Source organism: Propithecus coquereli, unplaced genomic scaffold (genome assembly GCF_000956105.1).
Source record: "Propithecus coquereli isolate 6110/MARCELLA unplaced genomic scaffold, Pcoq_1.0 Scaffold33, whole genome shotgun sequence".
In the NCBI taxonomy this organism is placed as follows: Eukaryota; Metazoa; Chordata; class Mammalia; order Primates; family Indriidae; genus Propithecus; species Propithecus coquereli.
This window is the reverse complement of record NW_012148952.1, coordinates 7,949,858-7,969,340: the sequence shown is the minus strand read 5'-3', so window position 1 is coordinate 7,969,340 and position 19,483 is coordinate 7,949,858. Positions and strand designations below refer to the sequence as shown.

Sequence of the window (19,483 nt, the reverse complement as noted above, 5' to 3'; positions counted from 1 at the left end):
ATCTGCTCAAGTAGAGAATAGAGAAATTTATCTATCCTCTACTTAATTTATCACTTAATATTGAACAAGTAATTTTAAGAAACAAGAAGTTACTCTGTGACTAGAAGAAATTAACTTAGAAAATATCTTTGTAAATTAAAATTGTGGGGCATTTAAAGACATCATCTATTGCATCTAACTAAGGCTGGACATAAAAGTTGTTGCCTGAAGTGTAAAGATCTCTGTGGAAGGAAAAAAAAATACAGCTTCTCTTTTACTCAGTAAAGTTTAAGAAATATTTGCTGCTAAAAATATTTTTAAAATAACTCTTAGCTTGAATAAATAAAATACCCTGTACAAAGTTATCTCTGGCAATGAGATGAACTAAGAATAGTTTTTATTGTAATCATAAACAAAAACTAATAATTTAATTACATGGTTCTATGGAAGTAAGAAATTGTAATATCCACATATTCCTATTGTGAATCCAATTAATTCAACCTCAGGACAAAGCTGTGAGTCTATTAAAACGCAAATAGCAACCTCAGAGTCCCTTGAGAAGGCTTTCCTACTTTTTATGATGACTGTCTTTAAAAATCACAAAGTATGAGAACTCTCCAGGAGACGGCTGATTCCTGGTCCTTTTCCCAGAGGGACCTGCCCAGGGAGTTCCCTTAGTTGACCCCCTCTTCTGACTTGTGTTTGTTGTCACCCCCTTCCTTGTTGTCTTCAGTTACACTTGTGTGGAGTAAATTTTTTCATTCATGGCTCTTCTATCAATCATTATATCCGGATAAATAGGAAAAAAAATGAAGGAAAAGCAGCAGCCTTGGTACAGATGGATAGAAGAGGCACCATTGTAAAAATAATTTAATACAATTTAATCCTCGTTTCTTCCCTGTATGGTTAGTTACTATTATTATCCTCACTTTTTCAGCTGAGGAAACAGAGGCACAGAGAGCCTAAGAACCTTTGAAGGTTTTGAGACTAGAAAGTAGTAGAACAGGAATTCAAATGAAACCTTGAAAATCTGGCTCCAAAGTCCATAATGTTAACCATTTTGCTTTACTATCACTGAGGGAACCATATAAAAAGGACATGCTCACTATAGACAATGTGGGAGATCACAGGCATGACTGCGGAAACAAAGCATAGGAAACCAGACCTCTCCAGGGCTTATTTCTTCACGTTATTAAAGTTTTCAGGATTCTGTAGACTCTAAGGTAGAAGTACATTTTTAGATGTTGGGTGACGGCCCCTTCTTTACTAAGGCTTTCAGCACATGAAATCTCAATCAAGAACTAGTAACTGAAATGTTGTTTGATGATTGCCTCTAACACCTGAAATGTCGTCAAATGCCACTAAGTAATAGGCCGGTGGTTTTCAAACTGTGATTTGGAGGACTGTAGTGCCCCCAAAATCTCATTAAAGGACCTTTTAGCCCAGTTTCAGCTCCACTTTCATATGCTTTACATGGTGAACTCCTACACAAGTTTTTTTTAAAGAAATGGTTCTACTGCTTAAAATTTATATTTTTATATATATATTATAATCATCTTTACACACTATTAAATATTTTGCTTATTCATTTACACATTCATTCATTTTATTAGGCATTGGGAAAACAAGGTGAAATATCACAGAGCTCCTTCCTTTATGAGCTTGCAATTTTAGGAACTGCTCCAATTTGAGGGCTGAGTTTAATTTAAAGTCAATTATTGTCCTATGTACTTTTTTTTGAGGCAATATAATCATAGTCACCAGGTCAAGACCCTTTCAGTGCCACAAATTTTAACGTGCTGCTCATCACAGACACATGAATCTCAGTACGAGACACTGGATCGTATTAGTCTGGGGGAAGCAAGGAAGGAAGATTTACACTCACTCAAAAGCAGGGCCAATAAAAGAAGCAGAACAGTTAGTTTTCTTTAAATATGTAAAAATTGTTTCATTTCTTACCTCTAGAGCTTTCAATCTCTCTAACAGCAATTTGGTCTTTTCTTTTCCCTCATCTGCACTGCTACTTTCGCTCCTAGAATCCTCGTCCACCATCATGTGAAGATCTTCCAAAGCTTCCTTGTGTTTTCTCTCTTCTTCTGACAGTTTTTCCTGAAGCAAAGAAGAATTATGGTTTTCAATAATCTCCACTAAAAAATAAACATGAGTGTTAAGGCTGAAAAGGTTGGAATCCTCCTATCACTTGTGCACTCTTCTGAGGCGGAGGTAGAGATTTTGCTAAACAAATTCTGAGTGGTGCTTATACTAGTAAACACGGTAGATATTTTAACTGAACCCTGGCAGGACACAGCCATTGGGTCACTTTCTCTGAATGCAGATGTCCCTGCCCAGTTGGAGAAGTGACCAAGCCAGCAAAGCCACAGGTGGAGTCATATGGTTAATCCAATTTTATCTGCACAATGGAATTCAGCTGTGCTTTAAACTGAGGAAAAATACATCAATTTTGATACCTTGATTTATGAAAGGCTTAGCTTCTCAAAATAGGATCATTAAAGCCACTGGACGTGTACCCATTTAATTAAGGAATATAAAATATCACAAAATACTGAAATAATAGTGATTTCAGAATTCTAAGCTAAAACCAATTTGTTCTTTCAGTTCAATGATGACACAACTTTTATGGACCCCTTAGTCCCTTTTGTAGCATTTCAGGATTTGTAGTCTATCTCTGAAGCAGACATGAAACAGTATCTTGTCTTACCTCCCTGTTGGAAGCTCCTCACTCAACCTTGTCTCTGGTAGCTCTTTAGAAATTGAAGTGTTAAGTTGAGCCTCATGCTTGGCTCTTGTTTTCAATAGGAAAAGAAATATCAAGAGAATATCATATGAAAAAATCCTATCCATTTTGTACATGTATCAAGACCCTTGCTCTATACAACCAGGTGACATCATTCCATCATTTTAATTCTAAACATAACACTACAGAAATCTTTACTTTAATATAGCTGGTTGTCAACCATCTGGGCTAAACCAGATTATCAATGGTGAAAGATTTCTTTATATTTAGTCCTAAGCTAAGATCAATTTGTAAGTACGGAAGCACAAAAGATATGATTCTTACCCTCAAGGTGCTCATAAAATCTACTTAGAAAAAAACAGCATAAGAAGAAGAAAAAAAAAAAAACAGGGTTTCCAAACTGTTCACCAAGATGCTTTGAAGGTTTCAAAAATATTTGCTTTAAATTATTTTTTGAACATAAATTATGATGTATATAAGAATGTCTTACTATATATGTATACATATGTATATGTACATATGTATTAAGCATATATGTATACATGTATAAAACACTGGAGACTGAGTAAATTGATCCATGTTAATCTTCTTTGTACAGATTGCAAAATATAATTTATCCTGTTATCTCTGTATCTATAAATGCACAATTGATCAGGAAGGTGGTAGTTCTTTATGAAACGAGGCCACAGCATGTCTAACCATATACAATGTGTAGGTGTGTTCACTTTCATAGCTGGTGTGAGTTTAGCTCACATAAATGCCAGGCAAGTTTAAGGTGCATATCCACAGGCCAGGAAACAAATCCGGGTCATAGGAGCATTTTTTAATAGCTTTGATTTTTGATTCTTTGTTTAAGGTTTGGCTGCTTGTCAAACTTTCACTTCCATGATAAGGAATATGAAGTTTATAGATACTGCTACCAACTAAGTTTTGAAATAAAGAGGTCCTTCAACTTCTCTTTTATGATTCGAGATCGCTAAAAATAAACATTAACCTGGGATTATAAAGAAAGCTGTTTTAAAAATTATTATCATCTTCATTTTACTCCTCTGTGTGAATTATGGTTTTTCATTTCTCATTAAGCATATTCCATTTCTGTTTTGCATATATATACACGTATACACATACAGTCATACATCACTTAATGACAGGGATATATTCTGAGAAATGTGTTCTTAGGCTATTTTGCTGTTGTGTGAACATCACAGAGTGTACTTACACAAACCTAGATGGTATAGGCTACTACACACCTAGGCTATATGGTATAGCCTATTGCTCCTGGGCTACGACCTTGTATAGCATGCTATGCAGCGCATGCCTGGGGGTGTGTGTGTGTGTATAAATATATATATTGAGGTATCATGTAATAATTAGAGCTCTGAAGCTAATTAAAACAAAGAACAGCCATTGGTATGGTAAACGAAAAGCCACAAGACTTTGGAATCTAACAGCTGGATCCCAAGTCTATCATTCATTTAGCAGCTGATCTTGGCAAACTACTTAATTTCAATAAGTCTTGGTTTATTTGTCTCCTAAACTCCTAAATGAGGCTAAGGACAACATACATATCATTACATACTGTAGAGTAAGTTCTCATTATTGACAGTGGCTATGTTCTATAAAGTTGTCATGAACACTGAATTAGCAAATATGGAATTATTACTCCTAGGGGAAATACAGGGTTAGGTTCCTATGAGACTCTGGTCACATTTTCCTCAACCAATCAATACATAACCTATTTTAATGTGTGTTTCTAAGATACATATTGTTGATTCATTAACATTGAACTAACAGCCAACAGCAATGTTACCCATGCCTTAACAAATCTCATCTAACACACATATTTTCTCCATCAGGCACATCACAGCATGCTTATGCTTAGGAGCACTATGTGCAGCACATCAACACCATGCTTGGGGCAATTTCAAACTGTAAAATCACCATCAAAAAGTGGAAAATGCGGCACTAAATAGACCACAAAAAGGAGACTTGCGTATCACATGAGAGCTAAAACAAGAAGGCAGAGTGCTGCTGAGTCTTAGCTGGGAACATGTCCCTCAGGTGGCAAATTTTTCACTTTTCTGTGCATGTTCATGAATGACCATGAAAGTACCACAAATGATTTTGGGGTTGCAAATAAATTTTTGTGAGTAGGCCATCTGCAAATACAGAATCTACAAATAATGAGGACACACGACCATAAACACACATACTAGGCACAGTGCCTAAATATTATGATGTGAAATGACTGGATATAACTAAAGAGAATATAGATTATATATATGAGTATTCAGATTACATAAAATGCAAGGGTCATTTTACATAATTTGAAGAAAGGGCAATCAATGAGGGCTATAATTTCATGAAATGGATTTCATGGACTTATTCTTGGACATAGTGATATAATTTATATAGAGAGGCATAGATTGGAAGTTTGGTCAAAGAGAAAATGTTCCCAGTCAGGAGTAAGTTTTGTCCGTACAGGTTTATAAGGAAATCAGTTTGATTATAGCAGAGAAAAAAACTTTTAAGAGAGTAGCTGAGTAATAGGACTGGAGAGAAAAGGAGAGAAAGGATTCTTGGAAATGACACTGAAAAATTCAGACAATTCATTCATTCGTTCATTCATCCAACAAATGTTTTTTGAGCACTGACTTGGCCATTTGCTGTCTAGGTGCTGGAAATATGGCAAACAAGACAAGGTTCCTATAGCCCGTGAAATTACATTATAATGTTGGGAACCATGACAAAGTCCAAATCAAATCTGTAAGTAATATAATTGTAGCCAGTAGTAAACGCTATGAAGAAAATAAAACAATATAATGTGATGGACAGAGGTATGGTTAGGAACAATGTTAGATGGTGACATCAGAGTAAGGCTGTTTGAGGAGGGGGGCATCTGAGCTGAGGCCAAACAGCAAAGAGGAAGCAGCTGTGCAGGGGTCGGGAAAAGCATTCCCAGCACAAGGACTAGCAAAGCAAATGCCCAATGGTGGGGCAGGGCGGGGCGGGGCGTGCCTGGCTGGAGGGCTGAGGGAGAGGCTGCGTGGTAGAGCACACTGACTACAAGAGGAAGACTAGCAGGAAATGGATCAGAGAGAGAGCTGGACCACAGAAGGTCTCGCAAGGCATAGAAAGGACTTTCGATTTTATTCTTGGTGTAGTAAAGGAGCTGAAGGCTAAGCAGGGGAGTGTTAGGTTCTGATTTATACTTTAGAAAGATCATCATCCTGACTACTGCAGCAGTGGAGAATGGGCTGTGGAGGGAAGGAGCCGGGAGAAATAAAAATCAGGAATATTTCGAAGGTTTGGATCAGACTTAACCAAAAGCGGTGCTTACGAGAGATCAGAATCAGGGTTAGAAGCCCTGGATTCAATGCCCAGCTTTTATATTTTTGGACCCTGCCAGGCAAATTATTTGTCTTTTTTAGGCCTCAGTTTCACCTTGATATAAAATGAGGAGTTGGACTAAATGTCCCTTCCAAGTAATAAAGGTCTAAGAATTCAATTACTCAAGACACAATTTTTAGCAAGAAAATGTTGACAGGACACTGAATGGTAAAAGAAATGACAAGCAAACAGAAAAAGGATCTCTACATTTTGTAATAAGAAGGTTGTTAGTGGGAATTTGAAGACTGTTTGACTAGAGCGTGACAATGGTACCCAAATTGTCAGTGGTTAAGCAAAAACCGAAAAGAGAGGAAATAGAGGTAATTTTCTTAGATGCTCATTTGAAAGTTTGGCAGGGAAGGAAAAATAAAGAACTATAGCTGAAGGGCGTTTCAGAGGCAAGTGGAAACCTTTTTCAAGGTAGAGAAAAAGGAGCGTTTGAAGAACTAAAGAGGAGTGAGAGCACCTGAAAGGGCAGCAAAGGTAGGAATTCATGAAGGGATCTCCAAAGCCAAGAAGGCATAGGATGAAGGACATTGGTAGAAGAGCCAAGGCCCTAACATGTAGTTCCCTGCAAAAGCTCGTGTTACAACTCAGTTTCTCAGCCTTTCTAAATCATGAGTGTCTAGCCTGGGTTCTTAGAGAACAAGGATTTGAGTGCAAGTGGTTTATTTGGGAAATGCAGGAAACAGCAGTAGGAAAGCAGGAAAGAGATTCAAGGGAAGGAAGGGAGCCATTACAGAGTACTCAGAAAGTGGAGCTATATTATCCCCTGCGAGATTCAGGGAGATGGTGCAAAGCACAGGTCTCAGAATTATCCCACCCCAGGTGAGACAGCTGGCGTGTCTGTGCACCACCCCTTGAGATTCACTGGTTGAGGGCAGCTCTTGGGCTGTTCATTTCCCGGCCCTTCCAGCCTGCCACAGGCAGTAAGGCTTTGTGTGGTTCTCACATAAACATGCCCTGTGACACAGACCCCTGGCAGCTGGAAGTCACAGGGGCACTCTGAACGCTTCTGGGGTATGGGAAGGAAACTGCCAATGTGCCTATGACAGAGAAAAGGCTTCAGACCTGCTCTGACAAAGCACGACCCAGCGCAGAAAGCCACATCTGTATGCTGCTCACAGACTAGTCATTGACCTAAAAGCATATTTCCTTGGGCTCTACATCCTAAAACGTCCTGAAACAAATCCAGAAGGTGAAGCTATCTGTCCTGTCATTTTCTTCACTCATCTCCTTAATCTTTTACCAGTAAGAGTGTTAGAGTATAATGTAATAATGAGAAAGAGGAATAATGGAAAGGACATCTTTAAAGTAAATGGATGAGCAAAAGAGAAAAATAAGTGGAGAGAAAGAGGTAGAGGAGAGAAAGATCTGGGAGAGCTGAGACAAAATATGGCCATAACCCATGGACAGGTCACAACTGTCAATTTCATAAAGAACAGCTGTTGAAGTTATCTTCCACTCCTAAAAGCATGCCACCATTTTTAAAAATCAAGTATATGTATTCCATACAAAAATAAATAACCTATTTCAATCAGTAACAATATCAGAAATTTTTGTTCCTTTGCCAATTAAGTACCTGAGATGTGCACAGTAAAAAGAGAGCAAGACAGAGGTAGGAATCATGTCACTAAATGTACTAAATAAATATACTAAAGAGAATATACTAAATAAAGTATATTTTCCTTATGAGCTTCCAAGAGAGAAAGAAGAAAAGTAAGTCAGATCCACTCATGAGGATGCCTAACTATGAAGAGAATAAGTTGATCCCAGAGGTGACCTGTTTTCATTTTTATGGTGTTTAATCAGTAGTGGATTCTCTAAAAGTTAGGCTACCACACAAACAACTTTCACTCCCCACATATTTCATATATGATTGAGAACATACACTTGTTTGCCTCAACGAACACCAGCTAGAACTCAGGAAGCTAAAGATTTAGGAGCTCAGTTTGCCTTGAAGGGTTTAAATCAAATTTCACCTTGTCGGTACATAAAGCAACCTTTAGAGCTATAAGTTTCTCTAAGTGGTAACCAGGGTAATGATTCACCTTTGGGGGAGCTTTCATCTTTTGTTCTCAAGTAGTCAGCATCATCAGGCCTATGTAAAATAACATCAATCAACACAAAGCTCTGGGTTGCATCAGTTGAACTCAGACAGATGACAGTCCAGGGAGCCTACTTAGTCCAAAGAGTGGGTAGCACAGCTCCTCATGGATGGCCAGCTGCTGCCCGGTCTGTAAGCTGGTAGGCTTTACAAAAATGACAAAGGAACGCCATCATCCTGCCCTTTTCCAAAATATGTAAATATCTCTCATTCATCTTCAGGTCGCCAGCTTCCTCCAGCTCAGCACACAGTAGGACTCAATGAATATTTCATGAGGTCACTTTACTCTATAATTAATTAATTAATCCATTAATTCAACATACATCTGCTGAGCAGCTCCTATGTGCTAGGCACTGAGCAAGATGCCAGGGATACCAAGGCGCGCAAAAACACACGTGGTTCCTGTTCTCATGGAGCTTACGATCTTGTGGAAGGAAATATATATTAATTGGAACGTCACAAGCAAATATAAAATAGCACTGCAATGTGTGCAGTGAAGAAGAGTTCTGAAGTGCCTGGAGAGCCAACGAGAGAGGGGTGTGAAAGAGAGGTCAGGAAAGGTTTTCCAGATGGAGCTGACGTCTGAAAGCACAACAGGAGTTAATCAGGAAATGACCATGAGGTGGGAAGAAGGGAGGGGTGGCTGAAAAAGTCTGAACGAAAGCCAGTGTGGCTGGGTAGGGACGAGGCTGGATGGGCAGATGGGGCCAGGCGCCTCGTCAAGGAATGCTGTCCTTACCCTAAGGGAAATGGGAAGCCCCCGACTGTTTTCAACTGCGTGTGGTGGTGGTGGTGGTAGCAGCGGTGAGGGTGACATGGTCACATTTGTGTTCTGAAATATCTCCTTGGTATGGTGTGGAGGACGGATTGGAGAAAAGTTAACTCAGATGTGGGGAAAACAAGATGCTGCTACAATCGTCTAAGCTGGAGTAGATTGAACTATGACTAAAACAACAATTTCACAAAATGAGTCCTCATCATTTGTAAGTTAACCTGTAATCCTGATTCTTTAGAGTACGCAATTCCTCTAACAGGGACAAATAACTAAGGTTTCCTTACTTCAGTATTTCTCAGAGAGTGGGCCAACAGCCACAGGCGTTGGAGTTGCCAGAGCAGGGGAGGGGAAGAAGCGCTGCTTGTTTGAGATGCGATTCCTTGGCGCACTCTGGCCCTAGTGGGTCACAATACCTGGAAGTGGAGCCAGGAATCTCTAATTTTAGAGAACACCCCAGGCGATTCTAATCCATGCCCAAGTTTAAGAGCTTCTGGACAAAGATGTTCCAACATAGAACATAAATCAACTTTTCCTTTAGATAAGCTTTTGAGGTTGTACATTTGATTTAATTTCTACTACTAATATTACATAAGTTGAATGAGCAAATAATTAATCATCCAAACCAACACCTTACTGGAGAGTAAAAGGGGGATTGGCTATTAATAGCACACTGGGACAATAGGTATAAGCCAAACAAATGGAGACTTATTTACCCATAGCTTGCTAAATCCTACTTCAGTAACAGATGTCCTATGCAATAGAAACTACTCTGTGTTAGTGTGATGAGAAACCTTTGGGGAATTTCTGCTTGAGTTCTGAGACTCCAGGGATCACTATGTTATGACTGTTCCTTTTATAGAAGCAGATGACAATAATAGCCTATAACTACTTTCAGTGGCTTTTAGAGCAAAAGGCACGAAGGTTCCAAGAGATAGGTTCTATGTGTGCAGTAAGGAAGGAAAACATATGTATGTCTACAACTCCCTTGCTTGGAAACCCTTCCTAATTTAAAAATAGTGCTTGCTTGTCCTTGTTTTTTTATTAAAAACTTAAGGTGAAATCTGCCCATCAGTGTCCCAAATGAGGTAGGAAAGTGGCAATGGGTTGTCACAAAGGGCTCACAATTTCTCTCATAAACAAAGTAAAACAAGAAGTTTGGACATTCTTACCCTAACCACTATGCTCAATCCCAGTGTGTGTGGTTGCCCAGTTGTGTGTGCAAAGGCTTAACCTCAACACGGTAGCCCTTGTGTCTTCTACCCCAACAGTGAGGAAGTGACACTAGGTCTGTCTGAGCCCAGGATTGTCAGGCTAACTGAAGAATCCCAAATTGGGGCAGAGGGGAAAGGCAGTGTCTATCACATTTGGACATACCTTGGCATTTCATCTGATGGGATAAAGAGACAGTAAATTTTGAGGTCCATCAAGTGCCATCTCACTATGATTTAAAAATCTATTCTCCAGGGTGGGACATCTAGCCCCATTTTTAGTAAGCCTTGAAACATGCAGAAAAAAAGGAAATCTATATTCCTTCCTTGCTCTGTGCTAACTAGCTGTGTGATCTTGGGCATCACATAACTTCTTTGCCCTTCCATTTCTTCATCTGTAAAATAAAATACACAAACATAGACTAACTAAGAGGTCTTTTATAGTTTTAAATTTCTACCAGTTTTATCATTTGTAAAAGCTCAATTTTGGAGGCTAAATACTTAAAACACTGCTGAAGTTCAGGGATTTTATTTTAATACACAATGCCACTAAGATTAGATCATTTGAAGACTCCTTGTATAATAATATTTTTGTGCTTCTTTTCCAGAAGTGTATTTCTCTCTACCTCTCCCCCTCAGCCCCCTTCCTCCCTGAAAAACTTTTTTTTTTTTTTTTGCTATGTACTTTCTTGGGACCTAACATTAGAGTCATCTGTAAGAAATATCAGGCCTGGTAAGCAACATTCAGCAAGAGTTTGTTAAAAGATACTCCTGACACTGCCCCAAAATCATACCCAATATGAACCCTCTCTAAGGGCATTTGCTTATTGGAGGAATAATTCCAAGTATCTCTTGGTTGTGAGGCTTTAGAAAAAATTTTTAAAAATTCACTCATCTCTGTTTTTATTATTTTTAACTTTGATGGTGGACACAAAGCCAACACGTAGAAACAAAACACATATGCTCATAGTAATAATCGTTGTATTCCGTTTTCAGCTCCTTCATTATTTTTCTGATGGGGACTATCCTTATTTCTTACTACTGTAGAGGGGAAAAACCCTCAAGAACTTGTAGTTTTTAAACTTCAAGATAGCTAAATGAAATTATGGGGATATGAAGAAACATCCAACTTAAGAAAGCTAGTGAGTTGTAGAAGTTAAAAGAGAACATTTTTCATTTTGAATATCCAACCATGTGTTAAATCCACCTACTAATTCATAATAAAAATATAAAAGGCTATAATTTAGGACTGATCACATAATGAAGAAATTGGGGTGGTGTTACCATGAAATAAGTTATTTTAAGAACACAAAAGACATAATAAATAGCACCTAATCTTTGTATAGCATCTCAGAGTTAAGCCAATTAAGTTCATACATACCATTTTACGCACTCACACTAACAGGGATATAGGGCAAATATTCTGTGCCCCCTTTATAGACAAGGAAATATTCTCTGTTGGGTTGTTAAGTGACCTGTTTAACAGTAAGCAGCAGAGCCGGAATTCAAATACAGTTCTGATTTCAAACATTATGGTCTTTCCACAGATTCAGTGACTTCTTTTGGACTTTGCCATGAATGTATAGATCTATCCTTAACGGTAATTCTACCTGAGAATCTGTGATCTTTATCCAAATGACAATCATGCTACTGGCAGCATCACTCCCAAGGCTCCCAGGCCATTCTTCTGTGGAGCTGGTGTTTTATCAGAAATGTCAGGTCTGGTCTCAAATGACTATCAGCAGAATAGGTTTAACAAACCACTACCACTTCCATAGTTAATGATGACTCAATTAGTTGAAAACATAAACACACATCACAATATAAGCTAAATGGAAATATAGAGAGGCCAGCTGTCTGGATGACAGCCGCTTCAGTGTGCCCCGGATGCTTCAGCTTCCGTGATTTATTTACTCATTTGTTTTCTGGTGGTGGGGAGGGTGTGCAAAATATATTGTCACTTTAGATAGCACTTTGGCAAATACCATAACAATGTTCCCAGGGATCGCTAGCAGCTTTTGTTCAACACAAGCATACTAAATTTTAAAGAGGGAAAAATAGCGTCAGATAAATCACAGGATTTTAAAAGAACATCCCAATTTGTTCACAGTTTAACATTACTACTGTCAGGCAAAACATATAAAACTCTTCTTTTTCATCTCTGGATTTGACTTACAAAGTGAGCTAAGCACACAGTCAAATCCCCAAGATTAAATGTGTATGATGGATAAGAGAACAAAGTGTTTTCTTTATGTCTCTAAATATGAACCCACGACCACTGGCATATCAATCCACATCTACTCAACATTACTCTTCACTCAAAACGCTCCTCAGTATTGTCGACTATCTTCCATATTGAACAGATCTGTGGAGTTACATTAATAAATTTTCAGACGATGTTTTTATTGCTTGTTCCATCTATCAGCAACATTTATTTTCTTAAAAAATGGGTTCAATTCTAAAGGCAGTTTACATAAAAGAAAACTCTACTGTGGAACAGAATGGTTTGAAAAAGTCAGCTGAAATTTTCATTAAAGGTATGTTCCAGGTGGCTAGATACCTAAGAAAATTAGCAACAGAAATTATGTCTTTGGAGTCCATGGATGGTTATCTGAGTATAACCTGGCCAGAAAGAAACTACATATGGTAAGAATGTCATACAGGTGGGGAATTTCAGTGATTAATTGTTACACTTAAACACTTAGAGGTCAGTAAAAAAAAAAAAAACTAACAACTTAAAGTCAAAATTTGCATATCAAATTCAATTACCCTCCCACCCCAGTATTCTGAAAGATTTCACAGGGTAGGGGAGCCAAAGAGTTTCCATAGGAAAGCTGAGCTCATGGACCGAGCAATGGCCATCCCAAAATGAACTAAAATTCAGTAACTGACTAGGTAACGGTAGGTAGGTGGCTATATTACTACTATCTTTTACACACATCTACAGCAGCCATTGGTCTGAGATTCCTGGACAGAATTTTAATCAAAACAAATTTAAGCAAGAATAGAGGCAAGATGGCGGATGAAAAACACCTCCAGCCAGAGTGTCTCTGCAAGAAGGAAACATTTTAGAAGAAAGTGAAAAAACAAAAACAAAAAACAGGCAGACAAATATAGATCAGACAAGTGTCGGAAGGAAGGGTGCCTGAACCTACAGGAGACTCCACAGGAAGAGGTTGTAGAGCAGAACTGGAAGGAGAAAGGCATGTGAGGGTCTAAACCCCCAAGAGGCTTGGAGACCAGCAACAAGGGTAGGTAGAGCGGTTAAATTTTCCCTTCCTTGCATCTTATACTGCTGGTGGGCTCCCGAGCTGCTGGAGAGACCTGCTGACACCAGGCCAGTGATGGCTGCTGCCAGTGAGCGGTGAGCCTCCTGCAGACAGGGCACCGGGCTCCCAGCTCCCTCGCCCCACAGACCTGAGCCAATCGTCTGGCGCCATATTGTGTCCTTCTACCCTTCCCCTCCCCTACTCTGGGCTGCCGAGAGCAACAATTTAGCCACCACACGGAGGCAGCCACAGGGAATGGGACCTTTTCTTTTCAGGCCCTGCAGCGAACTGAGGGGTACTCGGACTGTGAGCTCCCTACCCGCCAGCCCTCCCTAGTGCTGCTTGCCTGATGACTACTGCAGAGCAGGGAAAACCCCAAGACAGACATTGATTCAGCTTGGGCACCCCGTGGGTGACTTGAGACCAGCATTCTTCTCCCTGGCAGGGTCAGGTATTGATCTCTGGGGCCCAGGGGAAAGGCCTGCAGGCCAGATCCCATACACCCAGGTCTCGATCACATTGTCCAGGGGCACAGAAGGGATATTTGTGAAGAACTCTACTGAGGTGTGTGTGCCTTCAGAGGCAGATCAGAGTGGGTCCTAGATGCAGCATGCTGAAGGGGCAACCCTCCTCCCACGGGAGGGACAATATCCCAGCTCAGGCTGTGATTCTGGGCAGGGAATCTCCTGGCTTGCATCACAGTCAGGGGAGATCCGTTTGCTTGAAGTCCTGCCTACTGGCAGAGGCCCGGGAGAAACCGTGGAAATAGGGGAGGGTGGAAAGGAGTGAGGCTGGCTCCAGACTACAGGTCTCAGACAGCCCCACCCCCATACGCAGACTTTTTGGTTGACTGAGGCCATGTTAGCCCCTCCCTGGCACCTTTGTCCAGAAGCAAAGAACAGAATTTTGACCCCTGCTAACAGCATTTGTGGAGCCTGAGGGCAGGCTGACCCAATCCAGCTCTGCCCACCCTCACTCCCCCACCTGACCCTAACTGAGGTGGAGAATAAAGAAACTCCTGGAAGCCCCAGGGCCCCACCCACCACCTGAGGGACTAGAGTACCTCTCCAGAGGAATGAGAGCTGGTTACAGGAGCGAAAAACAATATTGCAGCTTGCTCCTCATGGCAAGTGCCACCTACTGATGGGGAGGTCAAGTTGCACGCCCTTTTACTGCATTTACTGACTCGTCATACAGGATGTGGTCGAATCTTACCCATAAGCATCATCTACTGGCTCAGAGACTAAACTGGGCATCTCATTATCTAAATAAAAATCCAAAGGTAAGAAGCAACAGATGCTCCAGATGGAAAGGAATAAGTGAAAGAACTCTGGAATTATGAAGAACTAAATGGAAAGCACACCCCAGAGGAACACCAGCTCTCTAGCAGTGGACATCAACCAAATTCAGAACACTAAAATGACAGAAGAAGAATTTCAAACATGAATTGTAAGAAAATTCAATGATATGCAAGAGAAAATGGATATCCAACACAAAGAAACCAGAGGAAAAAATCCAGAACCTGGAAGAAAAATTCACTGAAGAAATAAAAATATTAAAGTAAAATCAAACAGACTTCTGGAAATGAAGAATTTACTCAAGGAATTACAATAGACAGTGGAAAACCTCAAGAATAAGGTAGATCAAACAAAAGAAAGAATCTCAGGTATTGAAGATAACACCTTTCAATTAAACAAGTCAGTTGCAGAGATAGAGCAGAGAAATAAGAGAAAACAGCAAAGACTACAAGAAATGTGGGGTTATAAGAGGCCTAACATGAGAATTACAGGCATCCCTGAGGGTGAAGAAGAAAATACACAAGGGTTGTATAAACTATTTGAGGACATAATGGAGGAAAATTTCCCTGGCCTTGCTAGAAATTTAGAGATCCAGGTACAAGAAGCTCGAGACTCCTGGGACATTTAATGCAAACAGGAAGACACCACAATACACAGTCATCAGACTGGCCAAAATAAACATGAAAGAGGCCCTCCTACAAGCTATAAGGTGAAAAAAGAAGGTAACCTACAAAGGAAAATCCATCAGACTAACTACAGACTTCTCAACTTAGACCTTACAAGCCAGAAGAGACTGGGGCCCCATTCTCACTCTTCACAAACAGAATAATGCCCAACCTAGAATCCTATATCCTGCAAAACTAAGTTTCTTATATGCAGCAGAAATAAAGACCTTCTCAGACAAGCAAAGACTGACGGAATTCATCAAGACAAGATGCGCCCTCCAGGAAGTACTTAAGAAGAGCGTTACACACATATCAGCATGATAAACACTCACCAGTATAAAATCATCCAAAAGCTAAATGTCAAAGGCCAGATACCACAATGGCTCGAGGGAGAAAGCAAGGCAACAAAGTTGAACTCAATGGGATGAACAGAGAAATCTGCCCTCACTTTTCAATTCTCTCAATAAATGTGAATGGCTTGAACTGCCCACTAAAGAGACATAGGCTGGCCGAATGGACAAATATACACAAGCCAAGTATCTTTTGTCTTCAGGAAACACATCTAACCCACAAGAATGCATTCAGACTCAAGGTGAGGGGATGGAAAACAACATTTCAAGGAAACGGACTCCAAAAGAAAGCTGGCGTGGCAGTTCTGATTTCAGATAACTTAGTCTTCAAATCAACAAAAGTAATGAAAGACAAAAATGATTACTATATAATGGTGAAGGGTACAATTCAACAAGAAGACATAACAATTTTAAATATTTATGCACCTAACTCAGGTGCACCCAGATTCATAAAGCAAGTCCCACTTGATCTAAAAAAAATGATAAACAGCAACAAAGTAATAGCCAGAGACTTCAATCCTCTGACAGAACAGGACAGATCCTCCAAACAGAAAATAATCAAAGAAACAATGGACTTAAATTGAACTCTACAACAAATGGGCCTGGCTGACATTTAGAGAGCATTCTACCCTAAAACCACTGAATATATGTTTTTCTCATCAGCTCATGGGACATTCTCTAAGATTGACCATATCCCAGGCAAAAAAAAACATGTCTCAAAAAATTAAAAAAAAAAAAAATAGAAGTTATACCATGCATCTTCTCAGACTACAGAGGAAAAAAATTAGAAATCAACTCCAACAGAAACTCTCATCTCTACACAAAGTCATAGAAATCAAACAACCTTCTGCTGAACTATCATTGCATTAAGGAGGAAATCAAGATGGAAATCAGAGGACTCTTTGAACTAAATGATAAAGGAGACACAAGTTGTCAAAATCTGTGGGACACTGCTAAAGCAGTCCTGAGAGGAAAATTTATATCCGTAAATGTCTACATCGAAGAGACAGAAAGATCACAAATAAACAATCGAATGAATCATCTCAAAGAACTGGAAAAGGACGAGCAAATCAATCCCAAACCCAGCAGAAGAAAAGAAATAGCAAAGATCAGAGCATAACTAAATGAAATTGCCAAAAAAAAAAAAAAACCTATATGGAAGATTAATAAAACAAAAAGTTGGTTCTTGAAAAAAATAAAAAAAGATTGACATGCCTCCTGCTAGATTAATGAGAAGCAGAAAAGAAAGGACTCTAATAAGCTCAACCAGGAATGAGAAAGGAGAAATTACAACTGATACCACAGAAATACCAAATATCATCTATGAATTCTATAAAAACCTCTCTGGACATAAACTTGAAAGTGTGGAGGAAATGGACCAACTCTTAGAAACACACAGCCTCCCTAGGCTCAACTAGGAAGAAACAGAATTCCTGAACACACCAATATCGAGTACTGAAAATGAAGCAGCAATAAAAAAAAAAAAAAACCTTCCTAAAAAGAAAAGTCCCAGACTAGATGGTTTCACACCCAAATTTTACCAGACTTACAAAGAAGAACTGGTGTCTATCCTGCAGAAATTATTTTACAACATCGAGAAGGAAGGAATTCTTCTGAATACGTTTTATGAGGCCAACATCACTCCAATGCCAAAACCAGGAAAGGACATAATAAAAAAAGAAAATTACAGACCAATATACCTTGTGAATACAGATGCAAAAATTCTCAAAAAAATAATAGCAAACCAAATTCAGGTGCTTATCAAAAAAAATAATCCATCACGACCAAGTGGGCTTCCTCCCAGAGATGCAGGGATGGTTCAACATATGCAAATCCATAAATGTAATTCACCACATAAACAGAAGCAAAAATAGAGACCATATGATCCTCTCAGTAGATGCAGAAAAAGCATTCAACAAAAGTTAGCACGCTTTTATGATAAGAACACTTGAGAAAAGGCAGAGATGGGACTTACCTAAAAATGATGCAAGCCATATATGACAAACCCACAGCCAACATCATACCAAACAGGGAAAAACTGAAAGCGTTCCTGCTTAGAACTGGAACCAGACAAGGTTGCCCTCAATCACCGCTTTTCTTCAACATAGTGCTGGAAGTCCTAGCCAGGGCATCCAAATGGGGACAGAAGAGGTCAAACTATCACTCTTTGCTGACGATATGATCTTACATCTATAAAACCCCAAAGATTCTGCCATGAGACTACTGGAATTGATAAACAAGTTCAGCAAAGTCTCAGGTTACAAAATCAACATACAGAAATCAGTAGCATTCCTATACACCAACAACAGTCAAACTGAGAACCAAATCAAAGACTCAATAGCCTTCACAATAGCAACAAAGAAAATAGAATACCTGGGAACATATTTAACTAAGGAGGTAAAAGACCTCTACAGGGAGAACTATGAAACACTGGGGAAGGAAACAGCAGAAGATGTAAACAGGTGGAAAAGAATACCATGTTCATGGGTCAGCAGACGCACCACTGTTAAAATGTCTATACTATCCAAAGTGATCTACAGATTCAAGGCAATCCCTATTAAAATACCAACATCATTCTTCACAGATGTAGAAAAATTGATTCTACGCTTTGTATGGTACCAGAGAAGACCCTGTACAGCAAAAGCAAACTTAAGCCAAAAGAACAAATGGGGAGGCATCCGTTTACCCAGACTTCAAGCTATACTACAAGGCTGTAGTAACTATAACAGCATGGTCAAAGCAGACAAAAACATACACCAGGGAAGAGAATCCTTATTCAATAAATGGTGCTGGGAATATTGGACAGCCACATGTAGAAAACTGAAACAGGATCCGTACCTCTCACCTCTCACAAAAATCAACTCATGGTGGATAACAGACTTAAACCTAATGCATAAAACTATAAGAATTATAGAAGAAAGTGTTCGAAAAACTTTTATAGACATTGGCCTAGGCAAAGAATTTATGAAGAAGATTTCAAAGGCAATCAACGCAACAACAAAAATAAATAAATGGGACCTGATCAAATTAAAAAGCTTTTGCACAGCCAAGGAAACTATCATGAGAGCAAATAACCTACAGAACGGGAGAAAATATTTGCATGCTACACATCTGATAAAGGGCTAATAACTAGAATGCATACAGAACTCAGGAAAATCAGCAAGAAAAAATTAAACAACCACATTAAAAAGTAGGCAAAGGACATGAACAGGAACTTTGCAAAAGAAGACAGATTAATGACCAACAAACATGAAAAACTGTTCAACATCTCTAATCATCCAGGAAATGCAAATCAAAACCATAATGAGATATCACTTAATCCTAGTGAGAATGGCTTTTTATCAAAAAGTCCCAAAACAATGAATGTTGGTGTGGATGCGGAGAGATGGCAACACTCATACACTGGTGGGACTGCAAACTAGTACAACCTCTGTGGAAAGTAACATGGAGATACCTCAAAGAGCTAAAAGTAGAACTACCATTTGATCCAGGAATCCCATTACGGGGCATCCCCCCAAAGGAAAAAAAGACATTAGCACTAGCATGTTTATAGCAGCACAATTCACAATTACAAAGATGTGGAAACAACACAATTGCCATCAATACATGAGTGGATTAATAAAATGTGGTATATGTATACCATGGAGTTCTACTCAGCCACAAAAAACAATGGTGATCTAGCACCTC

General features: G+C 39.3%; 1 protein-coding gene across 1 annotated transcript in view; it reads right to left on the bottom strand.

Moving 5' to 3' along the window:
* The window catches only part of NCKAP5 (NCK-associated protein 5), an 839,167-nt gene that overhangs the window by 282,248 nt on the left and 537,436 nt on the right, over positions 1 to 19,483 (bottom strand). The window contains exon 6 of the mRNA XM_012650513.1: positions 1,939 to 2,088. Within this exon, the coding sequence (XP_012505967.1) occupies positions 1,939 to 2,088 (150 nt within the window). The remainder of the gene's footprint in view (positions 1 to 1,938; positions 2,089 to 19,483) is intronic.